Here is a 22,775-nt window from a genome sequence, read left to right on the forward strand (position 1 = left end):
TTAAAGCACTGAATTGTCAGAAGTATATATATGAATGTATGTTCTTTTAGTTATTAAAAATAAGATTAGCAGGCAAAAACTGAAAAAATAAGGCTATATCAACAGAAGAAAAAGTTAGAATTAAGTACTGAAACGACCAGTTCTTAGAAAACATTTCCTGTTATCTTTTTTTTAGAACACAAGAAATTTGAAGTTGTTTAGAATGCTAGATTTAAATACTTGTATACTTTCATATTTTAGTTGGGATTACTTGATATTTAATGTTTCTCTTTACACATTAATTAATGAGTATTAATTTTTATTATAAGCAGTTGATTTTTAAAACAGGCGTGGGAAGGGCTTAAAATTTTTTAAAGCTTTTTTGAGTTATCATAAAGATTTGTCTGATCTCATGATGAGTTTTGTTTCCTTCTTAAATACCCAGAATTAAATTATACTTCTGATTTATTTTTTTTAGAAGAGATGTAATAAAGTACCTTACCTTGTAATAAGAACTTAGTGCATTAAATAACTTAAAAATACTGGATTCACTGTTATGAATAACTTCTGAATAAGTGTTCTGAATGTTCCTCTTTTCTTTTTGCCATTACCTTAGTTCAGGCTTCATCATTTTTTACTTGGATTATTTAAACCACTGTCCTACTGTTTTTTTCTGCTTCCAGTTTCCTTCCTATACAATATAATCTCCACACTGCCTGCCAGCATTGTTTTTTTTTTTTTTTTTTAAATTTTTATTTATTTATTTGACAGAGAGAGACACAGCGAGAGAGGGAACACAAGCAGGGGAGAGGGAGAGGGAGAAGCAGACTCCCCGGTGAGCAGGGAGCCCGATGCGGGGCTCGATCCCAGGACCCTGGGATCATGACCTGAGCCGAAGGCAGACGCTTAATGACTGAGCCACCCAGGCGCCCCCCAGCATTGTTTTCTTAATGATACTGTGTAACTAACCTCCATAAAATCTTTTGATAGTTTTTAACTGCCAACAAAATGAAGTCTAAAATCTGTAACATTATATCTACAACTCTGGAAATTTGGGTTCCATCTGTCATTTAGGCCACATTTTTCAGGAGGCTCCCCTATTCCCCAGGCTGTATCCCACTGAGCTCCTCACCTTGCCCAGGACTTTCCAGGTGCTTTCATGGCCTCCTGTCTTCATGTGCTGTTCTGCCAGGAAGCCCTCTACTCACTCCCCGGTGGAATCTGTCTTTAAGTGCTACCTCCTGGTGCTCCTTAAGTCTTTCCGGTGGGCCTCCTTTGTGGTGACCTGCTTCCTCCCCCTGCAGTTAGGGATTGTAATTCTATTGTGATTGTTTGTAGGTGTGTGTTTTTCTCTTACTTACCATGGTATTCCCAAATATATATACTTAGCCTGCTGCAGACAAAGCTTTTGTACAGGAAAAATAAAGCATAAAAGCTGAGTAGGTCTTAGGTCCCATTGTTTGTCAGAGGAAGGATCTAAAAATGCATCAATGCTCCCGTTTCTCGAGGGGGTGGTTATGGGTTCCTGCATGGTTATCTTTCAGGGTGTGTTATTTTTAGAATCATTTTGGAACCTCAACACAAAAGAAGACATGAGAGTTTGCATTGTTTTAGTACAGCTTAGGCTTTTAGTCCAGAACCTCCAGGTTAAATTATAATGAGGCTCTTCACTAATGAAGTGAATCTTTACAGGATCTTTACCATCCTTGGCTTGGTTTACAAAACCGTATCTCCCCCACCCCATCCTGGTTCTTTAGCTGGCTGTTAGGAATGAGCCCCACAGTCACCACCGTGTTTGCCTGTTGGGTGAGACTGGTAGTTCTAGGTCTCTCGCTGTGCTAGAGCTCATCCTGACTGTAGCCTGCTTGGCAGGATGTTGACCACCTGCCAGGGTGTGAGGTCTTCCTTTTCCTGGCCGTGCCCTTCAAGGGCCACGTGTTCAGCAGTGGAGCTTTCCTCTGTCCATAGTGCTCCATTCCCAGTTTCCTTCTCTGCCTGGCCTGTCAGTGGAGGACTAGCATGTTCCTCCTGGGTTGGAGTGCCTGAGAGGCAGGAAGACAGATGTTAGTGTTTACTTGTGATAGAAATTGATGAAAAGTTAAAGTAAACTTTGAAAATAGTGTTAATATTGTTAACCTAATATCTTCTATGCCAAATCTGATTCTCGCATAGAATAGGCACTAGCATCTTTTTTCCCTGCAGCCAGGTATTATTGAAGGTTCATGCTTGCTTTGTATTTTATTGTTTTTAAACTGCTTTCATATATTTCATTTGATTTGTTAAATATCTGAGAAGTAACCAAGGCAACTTTTATTGCACATTTCTTATAGATAATGTCTTGAAGCCCAAGTTTCTTGGGAAACTTCCAGGACATAGTCCGTGGCAAAGCTAGTAATAGACTCCGAAGAGTGTGTTTTCCCCGTGTTAGTATTTACTAATCAAATAGTTCTCAAACCTTCTAAAGATTAGGGAAGGGTTACTGCAGTGCAATTTTAAAAAGATATACTATTTCTATTTTTAAAAAATCAATAAATGTATATTTTTTCCTTAAAAGAAAATATCCTGAGAGCTTGTGAATGTGTATTTGGTGAGATTGCCAGGTTTTAGTGGAGATCCAGGGAGCATGCTCATGGTTCCAGTACTCCATTGATTGATCACTCAGGTGAACCCCACAAGCCACAGTAGTGGTTTTGAGCATTGTGTGTTTTCTTTTTTAAAAATTCTTAGTCATTTAGTGCTATAATGAGTGATTGTTTAAATACCATGAATCTAAGGGGCACTGGGTTTAAGTGCAATGTGGATAAAGAACATACAACTAATAATGAGACAAATCATGATTCTGCAGACCCACCCAGTAAATCCTCACCGGGTTGTGGTGAAGGTATTTGCCTCATTAAAAATTCTGTACTGCACATTAAGATGGCCCTGGAACTTCAAAATTAATGCTAACCGGAGAAAATTGAATAATAATTTTATCTAATTTGGCTTTTTATGTATTAAAAATCGACAACTTGGGCCTGGAGTGTTATTTATTGAGGAACATTTGCAAATAACTGCTTGAAATCTTCTCTTACTTCAATATGTAGAAATAAAATATGAAGGTTATAAAAAATAGTTTTTTAAAAGCTTGAGATGTTAGAGTTTAAAAAATACTGTAAGATGTAACACATAGAGAAATTTTAGTCTATATATTTTATACATAAGGCTTTGTTTAGGTCTGGTTATATGATGTTTGATGCCAACTCATGAATTTTTTTTAAAGATTTTATTTATTTATTTGACAGAGGGACACAGCGAGAGAGGGAACACAAGCAGGGGGAGTGGGAGAGGGAGAAGCAGGCTTTCTGCTGAGCAGGGAGCCTGATGTGGGGCTCAATCCCAGGATCCTGTGATCATGACCTGAGCCGAAGGCAGATGCTTAACGACTGAGCCACCCAGGTGCCCCAACTCATGGATTTTCTTACATAGTTTAAAGGAAGTTAAATAGCATCTATCATTGTTAAATAGAACCAAGTCAAAAATTTAATTGTATAACCAAATCCCTGTATGATTAAATGCATAGATAAGTTCCAGGAAAGTAAGAAAATCTCCAAAGACCAAACTGAAAAGGCACCACAAAACCCGAATAGTGAGTAGGTGATGCCCTGGCTGCGTTGGTCAGGACAGCGAGGTGGTTACATGGTGACAGAGGATCATAGGCGCATAGAGGCGAGGAGATGGAACTGAGGCCCCTCTGAAAAGCTTCAGCAAAAGGGCCTCCTTGTTTAACACAGACACACACACACATACACACACTCACACCCTTTGCCCACTGGTAGGGGAAGACTGTACTGTCAGCCTTAGTTCTGGGTAGAAGTCTCCCCTGAGAGGTACTGCACAGGCCTTTACCTCCTAGGAGTTGGGGTTCAGTATTGAACAACTGCTGGGAAATCCCAAGACAAGAAATTAGCATAAAAGTTGTTTCAAAGCATTATGTATCATTTTGTCATTTTAACCTAATGTGTAATACTTTTAAGTAAGTTTTAGTTAAAAATGGTTTATATAAATATACAATTAAAGTTGGTTTTAGAAAGTTCATTTACTATAATTCAAGATTCATAATCCATATATGTTTTTGACCTGGTTTTATTTAACTATGACATGTGCTGTTTAATTGCCTTTAAATTAATTGTGTGAGAAAACTCAGGCCTGACAATAAATGTTACATAAGCAGGCCTAAATAAAATCTGGTTTCATTTTATCCTAGCTTTTGTACATTTTAAACTTACACTCTTTCTTAGTAATTTGATATTGGTTTAGTTTGTTAAGTGTTATCATCCCTCAAAGTCAAGAATGAATAATGTTGTCTTTTTTATTTTAGCTACACTTTTCTGTGAGTTTTTACAAAGATTTAGTATTTTAATCTATGTAGTTAATTTTGTGAGGTGATTAAGAAGAATGAATCTAAATTATTTTTCTCTGTATTATTCAGTTCTAAGGCAATTTACATAAGAATATTACTCTTATCTATTATTTTAAATATTTTATTGTGTTCTGATCTTTTCTATATTCTTTATCTATAGTTTTTTGGATTTTTTGACTAGAAGCTTATAGCTCTTAGAATCACTGCTCTTTTCTTATTTCCCCCTTTTCTTTTAAGTCTATAATTTCTCCATAGATTTGATCCCATCTACTTTCTATCATTTAGGGATTTCTTAACATTATTAGTTTACTGATGGCAGTCTTGTCTTCTAGCATAATTCATTCAGTTAATTCCTGTTGGCCATTTATTGTATGCTTGGTATTGTTACAGCTGCTAGGGAAGGTGCAGATTAATTGATTGATGGTTTATTATATATTTTTCCTGTCTTCTATGATAATCCATCATCTTGAACCAATCTCCCTGACTCCTCTTTTCTCTCTACCTGTTAACTTTACTGGCCCTTTATCTGGAATACAGTGTTAATTTGCTAATTGTTAATTTGGGGACATTCTTGGGTCTTTTTCCAGATTGGGAGGTTTTGTGGTCTCTGTTTGAATTGGCTCTGATTTTGTCAGCAAATATGGGGGTCCAGTCTTTTCTTTTGGCCTTTCCTCTTTAGCTTTGTAAACTGTTTTTGGCTTCTCATGGCCTTACTGTTCAAAGAAGATCTTTTCCAATCTAATGTTCAGAAATCCTCAAGATTCCAAGATGGTTTCTACAAATGTACAAATCCTTCCTGAATGCATCTGTATTGTAGGATCCTTAATGTTTACTTTTCCTATGTCATATCGGGCTTGCATGAAGCATACTTATGAGGCTGATGATTTTGTTTGATTGTCCTATGTATCTTGACTTCTGTTGCTTTTTCATTAATATTTTAATTTTAGTTTAGACAATTTCATAGAAAGCCAATTAATCTGACATTATACTTTATATCATTCCAGATTACCTGTCAATATTTGTGTTTGGAGTATTGTGTAATTATAATTAGTGTGTACATATAGTTTATATCCTTTTTATTTTAATAATTTATTTTGCATACATAAATTATCTGGTGCCAGGAAGAGTTGTCCAAGACTTGGAAATGGGCAGAGGAGATCCTGGGTGTTCTGTCAGTGGAGTCCTAGGCATTGCGTAGTGTACCGTGGTGGTCATCCGATTTTCTAGGCATGTGTACCTTTGGCTGATTTTCTATTGACTTGACTATTTTACATCTCTTTAGGGTTAGAGTTAACTTGTAGGAAAGTAAGAGCAATGAAAATGATTCTGTCTGATAGAATTGATTCCTTTTCTATACAAAAGATAGCCCCAAACATTTTATTATGTTGTCCCATAGGATACTATCCAGTTTTGCATCTATTAGCAAATTGATTTTAGCATTTCCAGTTATCTAAGTATATCTGTGTTTTTCACATTTTTCTTTGACCTGGTCTTAACAAAAATTAAAACCATCTGGCTCTGCTGGTAAAGGATGTGAGGAACAGAAAGGATCAGAGTACTCAGAGGGGAGCTGCTGTTAGCAAGCAGCAGTAATACTTACTGTAGACTGACATAGAAAATGGGGGTTCTGGTGGTAGAGCGTCTGGTAAATACTTAAAAGTGTCCACCAAGATACAAGCTACTGAGACAGAATCAGATCCTGCCTATCTAGATCTATTTTCTAGATTCACTTACTAGTTCTACTGTCACCAGAGAACCAGGAGGGACAAAAACTCTTAAATATAAAGATGAGTAGGGATTCAGAAAATGACCTGACATTTGGGAAAAGCCAACACTGTGAGAGGTACCAAACTCAATGTATTGCTCAGAATAAATAGACAAAGAGAAGATTTCAGGGAGATTTAAAAATATTTGATCTAGCATTTTAGACATTTTTTGGCAGAGGGAATTAAGGATATCTTATTCTCAATATTGCCAGAAATGAAAGTTCTACAGTCATTATGATTTTAAAAAAATCAAGTCCAGACAGTTTGCAAGATATTTTTACCAGACTTCAAAGAATAGGTGACTTCAGTTTCTTTTCTTTTCTTTTTTTTTTTTTAAGATTTTTTAATTTACTTTTTGACAGAGAGACAGCGAGAGAGGGAACACAAGCAGGGGGAGTGGGAGAGGGAGAAGCAGGCTTCCTGCGGAGCAGGGAGCCCGATGTGGGGCTCGATCCCAGGACCCCGGGATCATGACCTGAGCTGAAGGCAGACGCTTAACGACTGAGCCATCCAGGCGCCCCTAGATGACTTCAGTTTCATACAAATTTGTTCAGAGATTTGAAGATGGAACACTCACAGTTTTATGGGACTAATATAATCTTGATACTGAAAGTAGACAAGGACAGTATAAGAAAGGATCATTATAGGCCATTCTTACTTGTGAATACTTGTGAATCAAAATATTAAGCTGAATTCAGCCATGTATGCAAAAAATCATCATCAAGGAAAATTTTATTTCAGGTATGCAAGATTGGTTTCACATTAGAAAATCTATGGCTGTAATTCATATTAGGAAAGTAAATGAGGAAAAAAAAAGTCAAGCGAGCACCTCCAAAGAGACATAAAACACATTTAGCAAAATCAGTAACCATTCATGATTAAAAAGCAAACTAAGAACTTGAGCGAACTTTCTTAACTTGATAATGGATATCTACTCTAAGTCTGTAACTGACATTGTACTTAATGGTAAAAATGTAAAAAGTATTTACTTTAAAATTGGGATGCCATCTTAAATCCTTTATTTCTAATAATAACACTGTAATGGAGTTACTAGTAGTACAATTTAGACAAGAAAAGGAAAAACTGAAAGGAACAAACAAAATAGTCATTATTTTATTTATTAGATGATATTGTCTGTTGAAAAATCCCATAGAATCTAAAGATAAATTATTAATTCAAGTAAGAAAATTTAGCAAGGAACCTGGATATAAGATTAACATAGAAAAAATTAATATAGATTAAAATAGAAAATTAATATAGAAAAATCCATAAATAACAACAAAGAAAATCTAATTAAAAATATTTTTATAGTAGCAAGATAGCTGTAAGGTATTTTGAAATAAATCAGACAAATGATATCTAGAATCTTTATGGAAATAATATATGGAAACAAAAAATCTCATTGAAGGATGTTACAGGAGACTTAAATAAATGGATAGGTTATTCTGTGTTTATGACTTTCTTTACATGGTAAAAATAACAGTTCTCAAATTATTTTTTAGAGTTTATGCAATTCTAAAAAAAAGTTCCAACAGATTATCTTAAAGAATGTAATAAGCAGATAGTAAAATTCTTATGGGGGAACAGAGAGCCAAGAATAGCCAAAGCAGTTTTGAAGAACATAGTGATGGTACCTGTTCTATCAAATAAAAAAGGAACAGAAGACTGGAATAGACATGTCTCCAAAGAAAACATACACGTGACCAATAAGCACATGAAAGACCTCAGCAGCACTAGTCTTTGGGGAAATGTAAATCAAAACCACAGTGAGGTACTTCTTCACACCCATAAGGGTGGCTGCTAACAACTGCAAAACCCCCCAAAACAATAACAAGTATTGGTGAGGATGTAGAGAGAATGGGACTCTTGTACACTGTTGGTGGGAATGTAAGATTGTGTAGATGCTGTGGAAAACAAACAGTATGGTGGTTGCAAAAAAAATTAAAATAGAATTACTATATATGATCCAGCAATTCCACTTCTGGGTATATACACAAAAGAATTGAAAGTAAGAACTCCACAGATATTCCTTTATTTATTTATAAAAGTTTTTATTCAAATTCCAATTAACATACAGAGTAATGTTAGTTTCAGGTGTACAACATAGTGAAACACTTCCATCTACCACCTGGTGCTCATCACAAGTGCACTCCTTCATCCCCATCACCTGTTTCACCTGTCCTCTCGCCCACCTCCCCTCTGGTAACCAGTGAGCCTAGGGTCCTCCTACTCCACCGCCATCTTCCTCTCTTTCCTTCACAGATCTTTATATGCTTATTTTCCTGGCAGCATTATTTATAATGGCCAAAAGGTGGAAACAACCTAAGTATCCACCAATGGATTAATAGATAAACAAAATGTAGTATGCATCTACAATGGGATATTATTTCACCTTAAAAAGTAAAGAAATTCTGACACATGCTGCAATATGGGTGAACCTTGAGAGCATTATGCTGAGAGAGGTAAGGCTGACACGACAAGGTAAATACTGTGATGCCACTTATATGAGGTCCCTAGAATGGTCAAATTCATTGAGACAGAAAGTAGGGTGGTAAGTGCTAGGGGCTGGGGGTAGGAGCAGGAAGGAATGGGGAGTCATTGTTAATGGGTGCAGAGTTTCAGTTGGAGACTGTGAAAAAGTTCTGGGGATGGATGGTGATGGTGATGGCAGAACAATGTGAATGAATGTATTTAATGCTATAGAACTGTACATTTTAAAATGTTCAAAATGGTAAAGTTTATGTTATGTGTATGTTACCACAATCAAAAATAAAAGTAAATAAATGGTGAAGATGGCAGTTCAAATTAGTGGTTACATTTGGCCACTTTGGTATGGAAGTTTGGTGCGGTTGGGAGGGCCACACGGGTGCCGCAGTGGTGGTGATGATGTTCCTTTAAGTTGGGTGGTAAATCCACAACTATTTAATAGACATACAGAGCTAAACAGTATACTGTCATTATTTAAAAATAGGAAGGAACAAAAGGCTATTTATTTCTTGGTGATGGGCTCACATTACCCAAATGGAAGCTGATAGGTAAAACTAAAATGCCAGTTTATTGGTTTTCAGTGGAAAACTATAAATACACATGCGTGCACACCTATCCACCCCAAGCAGCTTTTATTGAGAGCTGGAGGGAATGTGGAAATCAGGGAGAGATGGGCCCAACTCAGATAATGGAGTGAGGGCAGATAGCCCTAAGCCTTATGTGGTATTTTGGAATTCCTAGTGCTTTTTGTGTGAATGTACTCTTTGCCACATAAGTGATGTGACGCTACATCTAAATCATGTGGCAGTATTTTCTATTATATTCTACACTTTAATATTTTGTACGTTTTGCTATAGTAATGTGATAAAAACCCTAATCTTTGTTTTGTTGTGTCTTTATTGGAGTTTATGCTTGGGTGTTTTATGAAACAAATAGTAAGGTATTGACTTCTTTTGTATTAAAAGTTTCTTATGGGACTGAGGATTTGACCTCAGCATGAGTTTGCTATTATGGGATTGAAAATTAATGTTCTAGTAAAAGAAGCTTTTATGTATTTTGCTTTATTTCTTTTACTAAATTAGAGGTTTGTCTTAAATATGTTTTAAGCATACTTCCCCACCTCCCTATTTCCATGTCAGTTTGTCTTTGGTGTCTTATTTCTGTTGTGTGAGGAGGTGGAAAGCACAGGCTTTGAAAGCTGACAGACCTGCGTTTACTGTGAGTGCAGGCAAGCCTTGAACAGGGTGACTGTAGGCAGATTATTTAACTTTTTGGGGTGTGAGCTTTCTCATTTATAATACAGCTTACCTTCTAATTTATCATGAAGGTTCAGTGAGCACATATAAAACAACTGGTAGGAGCTCGGCAAATGTCAGTTCCCATCTCTTTTCTGTGAAACTGATAACTAAAGATTATTGGAAAAGAAGTAGAAGGAAAGGTCTTTACTGGCTGTCCATTAAGTTATTTTGATATGATGTAGTATACCGAGAAATACTTTTTTTCCAAATTTAGAATTACATTTTAAAATTTTAATATAAATTCTTTGCAATCTTTTTATGGTTCAGTTCTTTTATTTACTTGTTTCATTTACTTGCTGTATTAATTTATTTACTTGCAATCTTGAGGATTTTTGTTTGTCTAACATCATGGGAAGTTTCTCATAAATTTGAATACAATGAACATCTTAGTTAAATGAACTGGCAATCATAGTGTTTTTATTTTAACTTATCCTAAAATATATTCTCTGTCAAATTTTAATAACTTGAACATCTTATAGTTTTAATCTTTCCATCTTAAATAGATTACATTAAATGCAGAAAATATTAATATTAAAAAATATTTCACTGTAGCTTAACAAAGCTTTCTATAAAGCTGTTTTCTTTGCCCTGGGACCAAAACTTTTTTTTGTCCAAACTCTTAATGATTACCTTGGGAGCAAAGGGCGGAAATGTGTGACACTCTTCTGATGCTTGTCTGTAGCTATTTTCATGGTTTAAAATAATTAATACCTGCCTTTTATTTTCTGTTCCTTATTAGTGTTTCTATCGATCTTCCCCAGATGACAGCATATATGTTTGGTGCAGTCTTGATGGCATGCTGAGCAAACCTTATCTTAGTGTTGCTAAGAGACTCTTTTTGTTAAATGAACAGTGGCTTGATATATATTTTAAATGTTCTATAAATGTAGAAATTTTTACCAGGCTTTCCTGATGGGTGGAGCCATAGTATATAATATGGTATTTACATACCTTCTGAGAGGTCAAGATGTCCAGGCAAAATCTTGTTTAAATGTTCATCACCACAGAAACATGTCAGCTTATTGTTAGAGCTTTTGTGTATACATTGTAATTGTCACTTCATTGATCTTCAGCACAAAGCAATTAAATGTGTAATTGACCAGCACGAAAAGTTCAAAAAGCAATAACTATTTTAATGTTTTAGACTTTTACCCATTCAGTGCTTATTTAAATCTAAAAAGAAATCTCTGTCTACATGTATTTAGTCTTTACTAGCCTACTTAATTTAACCTGTTACAATGTTGTGATGGTTGTAATTTTTCAAAATAATATTGATAATGAAACTAGTGTAATTATGTAGCTTGCTTTTCTTAAAAACAATATAATGTTTCATTAGCAAAAAGAAGGTACTTAGTTTCAATGCTGTTTTTAACTAGTACATTGAGTGCTTATTGAACTATGATTTTAATAAAAGGGGTGGAGTTTCATTAAAATAACTTAGGTTCATGGTTTTGGGGAGGGATTATCCCAGTATTCATACTGGGGATAAAAATATTATGGAGTTCTTGAAATCTTAGTAATATATATGACATAGGATAAGCATTCAAAAGTACTTGAAAGAAGTACAACTGTTGTTAAGTTCAAGTTCTTACAGTTTGTGATCTTATATTCAGGAGACTTTCCTTACTTTTTAAGATAAACAATGGAAACCTTTTTCCTCTCGGACAATGTTTTGCCGCTTTGTTATTTGCAGGGTATTTCAGTAAGTTATTCTGACATCTGGCACATCTTTCAGCTCAGCATATGCAAGAATAGAGTTGATAGAAACCTTCCCCTTGGGGATCCTAGCTCCTCATTCTGACTCTTAATGGAAAAATGAGCAGTAGGCATATTTTTTGCTTATATGCTGTCCTGCTGGTGATTAATGGTAGTGATAAAAGCTCTCTCAATGCTTTCATTACTTTTGCAGGCAGAATCACATACAAAAGTTTAAAAATCTCACATATTACATGCCACAAAGCCTGTACTTTTTAGGCTTTGTAATACTTTTATGATCTCAAGAAAGGTAGTAACCATAGTTTATGTATTTTTGGCACTTGTAGGAGCCAGTCAATTCTGAATTAACAGATGAAGTCTCTGGTTATTTATAGCTCCATTACGCCTCTTCTCTCTGTCCTAAAGTTGTTGAGGATAAAAAAAAAGCTGCCACATTGCATTTAATGAAAAAATTTATATTTTTCTATTGGTGTTGCTAAAGCTCATGAATGTGACACTTCACTGATTACAAATTGGGCTGATTTTTGTCTCGTTTAATTAAAAAAAAAAAAAACAATTAAAAGGAAAACATAACTGTCCTGGCCTCCTAGTGGACTGAGTCAGAATAACGGTTATTTCTTCCTACAGCAGTTATCAGTATTTCATAACAGGCATAATCCTATCTAACAGTTTTGATGATCTGCTCTGTGGCAGCCTTTCCTGTATGTGTAATATTGCTTATTCACTCTTTTGTGCTTAGATTGATAACTGAAAATGAGCAGATTTCTTTTTGTGTTGTTTACTATTTTTCTTTTTCTTTTTTTTTAAGATTTTATCTATTTATTTGACGGAGAGAGACACAGCGAGAGAGGGAACACAAGCAGGGGGAGTGGGAGAGGGAGAAGCAGGCTTCCCGCTGAGCAGGGAGCCCGATGCGGGACTTGATCCCAGCACCCCGGGATCATGACCTGAGCCGAAGGCAGACGCTTGACGACTGAGCCACCCAGGCGCCCTATTTACTATTTTTCAAAAGAAATATTGATAGTAAATTTTGAACCATTTATATGATTTGACTACAGAGGTTTTTTGCTAAATGATTTTTATATGACTGGTTAAGCATGTGAGTATACATTTTAGACATTTCTTCTTGATATTATTCATATATCTGTAATAGAAAAAAGCATCTTCTTGGAATTATATAGTTGTTTCTTTTTAGAAAAACTGTTCACATATAATTTATTTTTTTTAACACAGAGATTTATTTGAGGACTTGGTTTGTCAGTGTAATGGGAATAAGTGTGTGGGTCTTGAACCTTAGTATCACTGTCAGATGGGTCATATGTAGGCTGCAGTTTAAAAACTATTTTTCTTAATGAGAGAATGTAATTTTTCTTAATGTAAACAGAAGGGGGCAGTTTTTGAATTTAATAGTAGATTACCTCTTTTTGACATAAATGCTAATGAAAATATTAAGTAGAACAACAGCATGTTAAATGAGGTTACTTTAACCAAGCTGTTTTTCAAATAATTTTATATCAAGGTTAAATTTAGAAAAATAACCAGAAAGTACTTGAGAGTACAGAGAGTACTTATATCAGATTTTGTTAGCAGCAGGCTGTTAATAATCTGCTCTGACCAATATGGTAACCACTAGCCATGTGTGACTATATAAATTTAAAAGAACTAAAGTTACATAAAATTAAAAATCAGCTCTTCATTCACAGTAATGACATTCTAAGTGCTTGATAAACACATATGGCTAGTTGCTATCTTATTGGATAACACAGAATAGAACATTTCCATCATCACAGAAGGGTCTTTTGGACAGCACTTTTGTATGCTATTAAATCATAAATAATTTGTTTCATCTATATGTGTTTTGTCTTTAATTATTTTGTATACCATCTAAACAGCAGAAGACAGAGTAAGACCCAGCTTTAAGGATCTGTGTGTATAGCACCTCATTTTCTTAGAAGTGGTGCTAATGAGATTTGATGTTTATGTGTTGTTGCATTAATGCACCTGTTTCCCTGTTGCTGGCCTGTACTTCTGTTAGCAAGTTCTGACTAAGAGTGACACGATCAGAGTTGTGTTTTGCAAAGATTGCATTCCCACTGCAATGTAGGCAACAGGTCAGGCAGAGAGAAAGAAGAGTTGGATTTTGGACTACTAGCTAGCAAAGTAGGGAGTTGTCCAGGTGAGATGGATGTGGTGGCAGAAGGAGAAGTGGATGGATTTAGTCGTAATGACACAGTAGAATCAGAAGGACTTAGTGTTTGAATAGATCAGAGTCCAAGGTGTGTGTGTGTGTGTGTGTGTGTGTGTGAGAGAGTGAGAGGGTGCAGCAGCAAGGGGGATGATGACAAGGATGCTTGCAGCATCTGGAAAAAACAGTGGATAATGGTGCCATTAATTGGGGTATGTAACACTGAAGGAGCATGTTTAGGGGATAAAGTGATGAGTTTGACTTTAGAATTAAGTTTATGTACTTGTGAGATACTTGAGGGGAGGTGGCAGCTCAGATGTATGGATCTTGGTCTCAGTGGTGAGATTTGGACTAAGGATAGAAACTTCAGAGTCGTTGGTTACGTGAGGAGGCAAGATCACCTAGGGGAAGAACAGAGCAGTCTATCTGGTGTCTTCATCACATGAACTGGCTTCATCAGAATTGACTGAAGTGTCTTTGGGCTGGTTCTCAGGGATTGGCAAGCCCCTTGGTAATGCTGACATATGCCAAAGTTTGAGAAGCACTGATCCGGCATGTTGAAAGGATGAACATCTAAGCCTGAGCCATGGAGAAAAGGGATCTGAGGCATTTTCCTTTATATAAAGAATGAAAGAAAGAAGTACGGAGACAGAGAAACCAGAGATAGGGGAAGGAAGCTGAGGGATGTGCAGTCTCCCCAGTTATGTCCTACTAAGGAAGAGGTAAGGGCAGCTGCAATTTGCTAGAAAGCAAGGGATGAGATTTAGGGTCAAGGAGAATGGAAAACATTTAAAAAAACATTGAGGGAATCCTTAGCCAGAGATCAGCATAAGTATTGCCAGGTAACAGCAAAGACCCACTTTGGAATGTAGTAGCACATGTTTCTCAAGATTTTGTAAATTTCTTTCACAGGACTGAGAATTCAAGGAATGAGCCACCAGTGGAATTAAGGTAGTCTGGTGGAAATCAAAGGGACCAGGAATATTAGAATATTATTGGTACTGGATTATCATTAAAATACACAGTTCAACATAGGGTTTAAGCAAGTGAAAACAAGACTGATTGGAGGAGTTGGGTGGATTGAGGGAGTGGAGGTTATAATGATGAAGACATAGTGTAGGTTAGAGGACTGGAGGTATCAGAGAAATATGGAGCAGTCTCACAGTCTGAGATCCTACAGGTGGGTCTGAGAGACGAGGGAGTGAGGCTAGTGGGTGTGCTGGGCTGTAGTAGCATGGAGGTTAAGCTCATTAGGAGCTTGTATGTTAATCAGCATGGCGAGGGAAATGATAAGAAATGCTTGTGTACCCGGTGTTCATATCATCAAGAAACACGAGATTGTTTCTTATAGGTCTGTGAATGATAGGTGACAGATGGGAAGAAGTTGATAAGCTGGCATTAGGAGAAATAAATTTAATCCAGAAACACAAATGATAGGTAAACTACAAAGCCTTGGAAATTTTAAAAACAAAGGCAGTAATTTGAGCCATTACAGTTAACCCTTATATTGTGCTTACTAAACACCTAGCCTAATGCTAAGCATGTTACTTATGTTAACTCATTTGATCCTTATAATGACCCCATAAGGTAGGGATAAACCTATTTTACGAAGAAATAAACTGATGCACGGAGAGATTTAGAAATTTGCACAGTGTTACACAGTTGGTCAGTGATGGGACCGGACCAGGCTTTGAACCCAAGCAGTCTGTTGCTGGAGTTGGGGTCCTGAACTAGCTCGCTATACTGTCTCATAAACTGAACTTGGATATTTTAAAAATTATTTTTCTGAGTGTCAATCTCTTGGAAGTTAGTTCTTTTAAGAAAAAAATTAAAAATTAAAAACAACATTAATTTGTTCTCATATTACTTAAAGCCCTGCAATTCACTCTATGAAATTTGGAAAATACAGAAAACAACAAAGTATACAAGAAGAATAGTTCCTCGTAATCATAGTCTTTTTAGCTGGCCTTGTAGGGCTTGGTGTTACACGAACATGATAACACCCCTCCTCTCTAGGAGAAGGGGCTATGACCAAGCTCCGCCTGCAGCCCAGCCTCTGACAGGCATTAGCATGTCAGGTCCTTGGGGGACTCATACTTCTCCCACTTGCCTACTGCTTGGGTAAGAGCATTCACTGCTAGATCTTGGGAGTCTTCTCATTGCCCTTAACCCAACCTTGTGGGCCCTTATTTGTTCTCTAGAAAGCCATGTTAGCTACCTACCCTTGTCACCCAAAGCTGCCAGAATTGTGGAGGGTCTGAGATTTTACTGTACTTGCAAGCTGACAGTCTGCTAGATTCCTGCATGGTAGTTGTAGACATGAGACTCCTGGATCAGAGACAAAGGACTTCATTACTCAGAACAGGCAAGCCATGAGTTTCCTGTTCCCCAGGACAACCCCCCCTCCCACCAGCTTCATAGGGGCAGTGTGGCTCAGGTGGAGGCTGCTCCTACAGTGGGCTCAAGTCATAGCTGAGGAATCTCAAACTTAGGGGAACCCACAAATGGGCTTCAAGCAAACTTGTCTGCGCTTTGCTCTGTAGAAAACAGACCTGCTTCAGAGAGACACCGTCTCTATTTTCCAAGGCTGTTTGCTATCCAGACATCCTTAAAAATATAGTCCAGGGGCTCCTGGGTGGCTCAGTTGGTTAAGCACCCAATTTGATTTCGGCTCAGGTCATGATCTCAGGGTCATGGGATTGAGCCACTTGTTGGGCTCCACCTTCAGTGGTTAGTCGGCTTGGGATTCTCTTTCCCTCTCCCTCTGCCCCTCCCCCCTGCATGTGTGCACGCTCTCTCTCCAAAATAAATAAATCTTAAAAAAAAGAAAGTCCAGAACAAGGTCTATCCCTGCCTCTCTGAGATGCACAGGAATGAGAGAGACCCATGGAGCATTAGCTCCCGAAGCAGAATAACATATTTGAAGAAAAATACATTTAATTGCCAACAGATATTTCTTACCAAAATATCAGAGGAAGTGTGTAAATCTTATGGTAGATTCATTCCCCAACATTTAATATCATCGTAATGATTATATACTTATTATTACATTGTTACTGTTGTTTAATAATTATATTATTAAAACACTTTTTTGGGACAGTGGGTCTCAGATGGTTCCAAGGATCACTACTGTTTTATATCAGAACACGGTTGCAGTGTTTAGCTCATATGTCATAACACTTAAGACACATGTGTTAGGTGTTTTGGGCGCCCTTAATATTCCGAAGTTCTGGTTGGAGGCAGGCAGGATTTAGGCTCCAGTCAGAGATAGGAAGAGACAAGCTGAAAGGGTGTTACACATTCTCATCAGAGCACCTGTTCTTTTTATCTGTTTTAAGCTTTCCATGTAATATTTGATGTGTAATAAGATTCTTGCTTACAAAAAAAGACTATTGCTCAGAAAGAGAGAAGGAAGGAAAAAGAAATTACCATTAAAAGGTGGCTGTCTGGGGCACCTGGCTGGCTCATTTGGTAGAGCCTGTGACTCTTCATCTCAGGGTTGTGAGTTCAAGCCCCACACGGGGCGTGGAGCCTACTTAAAAAAAAAAAGGGTAGCGGTCATGTTTTGGTATCCTGAGTGGTTTGAAAGTTGTGAAGTGCGGGTTTGGAGAGTTCTTCAGGAAAGCTGGAGTGTGTTTTTTAGTAGTATGTTTGGGGACTGTTTGTATTTCATCTCACTTGAGTCATAACTACTGTTAGATCTGATGTGTTAAATAAAATACAAGCGTCATTTACTCTGGTCCACCGGCCTCCCTTGCTGGAAATGCTTAAGGTGTGCTGACTCCACATTTGAGGACATCTTTTAACCGGCCTAGGGCAGTCCTGTGTGGTAAGACTGGACTGTAAGAGCAGGCCCCTCCAACTCTTTTATCGAGAGACATGGATTTACTTCTAATATTGTTTGTTTTATTTCATGTACATTAGTGCATTATAGTATAAAACAACAATGTGAATCTTTGAATTTAGGTATGGATTCAATCATTTGCTGACTTTTCAGGAATATAAGAAGGTTGTTTTCATTCGTTTGTTTGTTTGCCTTGTCCAATAGGTTTCAAGTTTAGAAGCCTGGCCTCTGGTTTGGCCCTCAGGTCAGAATTTGTTTTATATTTAAAACAAAATTGTGCAGAAAGATGGTTTATTATATTCCAGGCACATGAAGTAATGACGGTTTTATCTAATGTCAAGAAAGAAGTGTAGTACATAATCGATAGCCGTGCACACTGGCCTTGGTTTCTGCTGCCGGGCTTTGCTCAGGGAGTCCCTGGGCTGCTGGCGGGAGCAGGGGGGACACGGCGGCTGTGCTGAGGGCTACGGGAGCCAGAGGTGGCCACTGGCAGGAGTGGGGGAGGGGGCACTGGCAGCTGCGGGGTGGGGAGAAGGGGAGTGGGGGAAGGGGGTGGGGGGCGCTGGCGGGAGCAGGGAGGGGGCACTGGCAGCTGTGGGGGGAGAGGGGGGGGGGGGGGAGGGGGGGGCGGGTGCTGGCGGGAGCGGGGGGGGGGGCGGGGGCGGGGGTGGGGGCTGGCGCCTTGGGACTGGGGGCTGTGTGTGCTCGCCGGGTCCGTCGCTCCCATGGCTACTTGGCCCCGGACTGTAGTCGTCCTCGAGGCCCTTACTTAAAACCACAGACAAAAATTCATCAACCTGCGTTTTAAAACCCATTTTTTTTTTTTTTTTTTAAGATTTTATTTATTTGAGAGAGAGACAGTGACAGAGATAGCAAGAGAGAGTACAAGCGGGAGGGAGAGGGAGAAGCAGCCTCCCCACTGAGCAGGGAGCTCCACATGGAGCTCCATCCCAGGACCCTGGGATCATGACCTGAGCTGAAGGCAGACGCTTAACTGGCTGAGCCACCCAGGCGCCCCTTAAAACACTGTTTTGAAAAATGTTTTCATGATGAATTTTTTTGGTTCTTTAAAGCTTGATGGTATTCTACATAATTTGGTAAAACAAAGGCAGTCTAAACACGACACTGTAAAGCTAGTGTTTTTTGTCTTCCTAATAAATATAAATTTCCTCCCTTTCCAAAGAATTTTTGTGCTTTCATGTAGATAGAAACCTAATTAATCATGAGATGAAATAAAATACAGTTAGATCTCCATTATCTTTTTCAGGGAATCCGAGCCCGAATTTTAGAAACTCTGGTCATGCTTGTCCTCCTTGCACTCCTTATCCTTGGGATAGTGTGGGTAGCCTCAGCGCTCATTGACAAGGACGCAGCGAGCATGGAGTCTTTGTATGGTAAGTCAGCTTCTCTCCAGGACGCTGAACTGGGCGTATAATTACGCATTCGCTTTCATGAACGTTTTAGTAATTCTTTGTGTCGTCAGCCCTTGTTGTTAATTTACAGAGTTAACAAGTCTTTAGACATGTTTAAGAAAATAAATGTGTTCCTGTGTTTGCTGTATTCAGAACGAGCAAGCAGCTTTTAAGATTTTTGTTTGTTTCTTAGTTGGTTTCTGTTCTTAAAATTCCATGGAGACTTTTTTTTCTCCCTCCAAACAGGTTTTGCAAAAGGGTTATTTCCTTTTCTATTTTAGATCTTTTTAATGTACAATTTAGAAATTATATGGTTTAGTAGACTCAAATAGACAATTATGATGTTTATCAAACATTAATTTATAGTCAACCTATATCTTAATGTACAGTATTTTGGATTTACTAAAATATATTTGTGTTTCTTTACAGATCTCTGGGAGTTTTACCTACCCTATTTATATTCCTGTATATCTCTGATGGGATGTTTGTTACTTCTCCGTAAGTATTTTTCTGGCTTAATGTTGATAGGAAAATGGAGTTCTTTGTTTTAGAAAATTATAGTAAGGTTTCCTGATGAAATTACTTAACAGCTTGGAGATGTTTTTAAAGTTGGCCCTTAACTTTTTTTATGTTAAGATAAATTTTGATAAACTGAAGCCATGGAATAAAACTCATGTGTTGTTCTTTAAGGAAAGCCTCTCTCATGGAGAGACACACACAGGCACACACTCGCTGAAGCATTAGATTCTGCTCTTGAGTGGTGACATCGAATCCTGTGTGGTGAATTTGTGGTCTTTATTTAAAATGTATTCAGTTTTACTTGAGGCATTACAGCATATCTCAGGGATATTATAAGCAGATAAATGTAGTTAAAAGGAGTTAAGGTAGTAGTTGTTTGGTTCTCAACTCCATTAGCACTTGAAATTTTAATCTGCTCTTTAGTTGTTTTTTTTTTAAATTTTTTAAGTGAAGATATTGTTATTCAACTGCTAGAGTCTTGCACGTACTAAGCCTTCTTCAGTCTTTAGGTATCTTTCGTCCTTCACCTGTCATCCCCTCTAGCTTCTTTATTGATGAAGACTCCTCTGATAAAACACTGAGAGAATCTAAATTTGAGGCAAGAATTTTCTTACAACGATAGTCTTGGAGTCTGTTCTGTATTTTGCACTAGCCATTTATCAGCCTCCTCTCTGTGACCTCTCCTGCAGTGTGTACCCCTGTTGGCCTTTCCCGCATGTTCACAGTGATGGGTCAGTTGCTGGTGAAGCCAACAGTAAGTGTGTCATCTTGTTTGTTAAATGTGTTTACATTTGAACATCTTTTAGGTTGTGAATTAGCAATCGGAAACATTAGTGTATTGCTGTGGGCTTGTGACCTCGTTGTTATTGTTGCTTTTATTTTAATCTTTTTCATCTTTGGAAACAAATTTGTTTTTGCTTTTAAAATACTAACTATAGACAGGTAGAAATTCTTCTAGCAAATTTTAAGACAAAACTTACAAATACTTAGAGGTATTGTCGGTGTCTGTTGTACCAGTAGTAACTCTGTTAGGTTTCAGAACTTACCACATATATTCCTTGATTCATAGAGCAGTTACATCTCTGAGAAGTTGTCTGCATGTTACATTATGATTATACTTTTCACTTTAATCTCAGAGTTGCCATATATTCATTTTTAAATGATTTTCAGTTGGTAGTAATCCTAATGATTTGTCCCTAGTTTCTTTGGCCTCTAGCTATTTTGTCAAATATTCACTCACATGAAAATAATTCTTAGTTGCATTTAAGGAACTTGCCATTTACATTATTTTCATGGGTCCTCATTGCCTACAAACTCAGGTCTGAATGGCTCACAGCCTCTTCCCTAGTCCACTGACCTCCAGCCTGTGCTCCTGCCCCCTCGGCTCTGACTGCACATTCATCAGCTGGTGGGCTGTGCTCACAGAGGGCTGTGTGCTTTCACTTAGCAGGCGTGTCGGGGCTTTCTCCCATCAGTGCCCCCTGCCCGCTCCAGCCGCCTGACCGCCTGCTCAGGACCTGGCTCTCATGTTGCTGCACCCACTGCCTATTCTTGAGCCTTGCCTCACCTTTTCTTTAAGTTGAAATAATCAAGCTTCTTTCTCTGCACTTTTCATATTCCCCTTTGTTAGTACCTATTAAATTATTTTGGTTATATGTTTGTCTTTCCTATTGGGGTGATTAATCAGGAAAAATTTGAGGAAATATTGTAGTTAGATATTCTTTTAGTAATGCTTGCTTAATTTTGAAAGATTTAAAAAAATAAGTGAAAAATAATTTTTTCCTATCTTTTTAAAAAATAAAATTGGATTATTTAACTTGCTACATAAATGTATACACACTCAAAACATGCTATCAAATCTTGAAATTCACTTCCCTCTTGAAGAGGTTTCATGACACTGCATTCTTAATTTCTTCCTGATTCTCTGACAGAGCTTTCTTTTTGTTTTTTGGTCTCTTTTTCCATTTTTATTTCCTAGCCCTCTAAGATAGGCAAATGTTCCAAGTTCTGTCCTTGGTCTAAAGTTGCTCTGCTCTGTTCTTCTTACCACCTCTGCCACTTTCACGACACTTCTAAATGTGTAGCTCTAGGGAGCAAAAGACACCGAAAGCAAACCACACCACATTGTAAATGCTGTACCCGAATACTCCACAGAGCTGAAAGCTCAGCTTATAGAAAACCAAACTACTTACTTAGTACCCTTCCCAAAACTGATTTTTCTCCTAAACTTGTCTCTTATTAACATTATTCTCGAAACTTTAATTATCTTCACCTCTTTTCTTGTTCCTAACATCCAATATTAATGATATTCAATTCAGTGTAGGCTCTATGTTTGTGATAAGTACTATATTTTACGCACATTTCATTTAATCCTGTTAACAAACCCATAAGTTAGGTGGTGGTCTTATTTTATGGCTGAATTATCTGTAGTTCAGGGAGATTAAGTCGCTTGTACGAGATCACAGGTCAGTCATGATGGGGTGGGATTTGAACCCAGAGACTGGTTACGGACCCTGGGCTCTGGACCAGTGTTTTGTTCTGCCATAAGCTCCAGAATACTCGAACCGCTTTATTGCTGAGTGTACTTCGCACCTCTTCACCTCTGTGTTTTGCTTATAGTTTTTTCTGATCCAAATGCCTTTCCCCATTTTAGTAAATTAAGCTATCAGCTAAGAGGCTACTATTATCAAAAACACTTGCCAAAACTTTTTTTCTTCCCACCTAGAATTTGGGGGTCTTTCTTCCTCTGAACTTTTGTGACATTTTATTTTTGCTTCAGTTATGACAGTTATTTTAACTCTATAATTATTTTTTTGAGTTCATTCTGTCTTTCCTGGACACTAGAATGTAAGCTGTTTGAGGTCAAGGACTGTGTTTGACTCATATTTAGGTCCCCATCAGCTCAGAGTGTTTAAGAGTATAGGCTTCAAAAGGCAGATAACTTTTCTTTGCCAAACCCTTGTTTCTTGGCATATTATAAGATGGGGATGATAACAGTCTGTTTTTCATTGGATTATTGTAGAATCAAGGGGATGAGGCACACAAGCATTTAACACAAATATCGGTGTGCCATTCATTGTCACTCACTCACATGAAGACAGACCCATGGTGGTAAGTCACTAATGGATAGTTTGCATTGTAAGAGGACATCTTTTTGTATGGGCTAG

The 22,775-nt window shown here is 37.6% G+C and overlaps 1 protein-coding gene across 6 annotated transcripts in view; it reads left to right on the plus strand.

The window, feature by feature from the left end:
- The window catches only part of LMBR1 (limb development membrane protein 1), a 164,159-nt gene that overhangs the window by 83,149 nt on the left and 58,235 nt on the right, over window positions 1-22,775 (plus strand). For all 6 annotated transcript variants that reach the window (XM_032394415.1, XM_032394414.1, XM_032394417.1 and 3 more), the window contains 3 exons: window positions 18,945-19,071; window positions 19,519-19,587; window positions 20,298-20,362. In XM_032394415.1, the coding sequence (XP_032250306.1) occupies window positions 18,945-19,071; window positions 19,519-19,587; window positions 20,298-20,362 (261 nt within the window). The remainder of the gene's footprint in view (window positions 1-18,944; window positions 19,072-19,518; window positions 19,588-20,297; window positions 20,363-22,775) is intronic.

This window comes from Phoca vitulina, unplaced genomic scaffold, assembly GCF_004348235.1.
Source record: "Phoca vitulina isolate PV1807 unplaced genomic scaffold, GSC_HSeal_1.0 scaffold80, whole genome shotgun sequence".
NCBI classification, from domain to species: domain Eukaryota; kingdom Metazoa; phylum Chordata; class Mammalia; order Carnivora; family Phocidae; genus Phoca; species Phoca vitulina.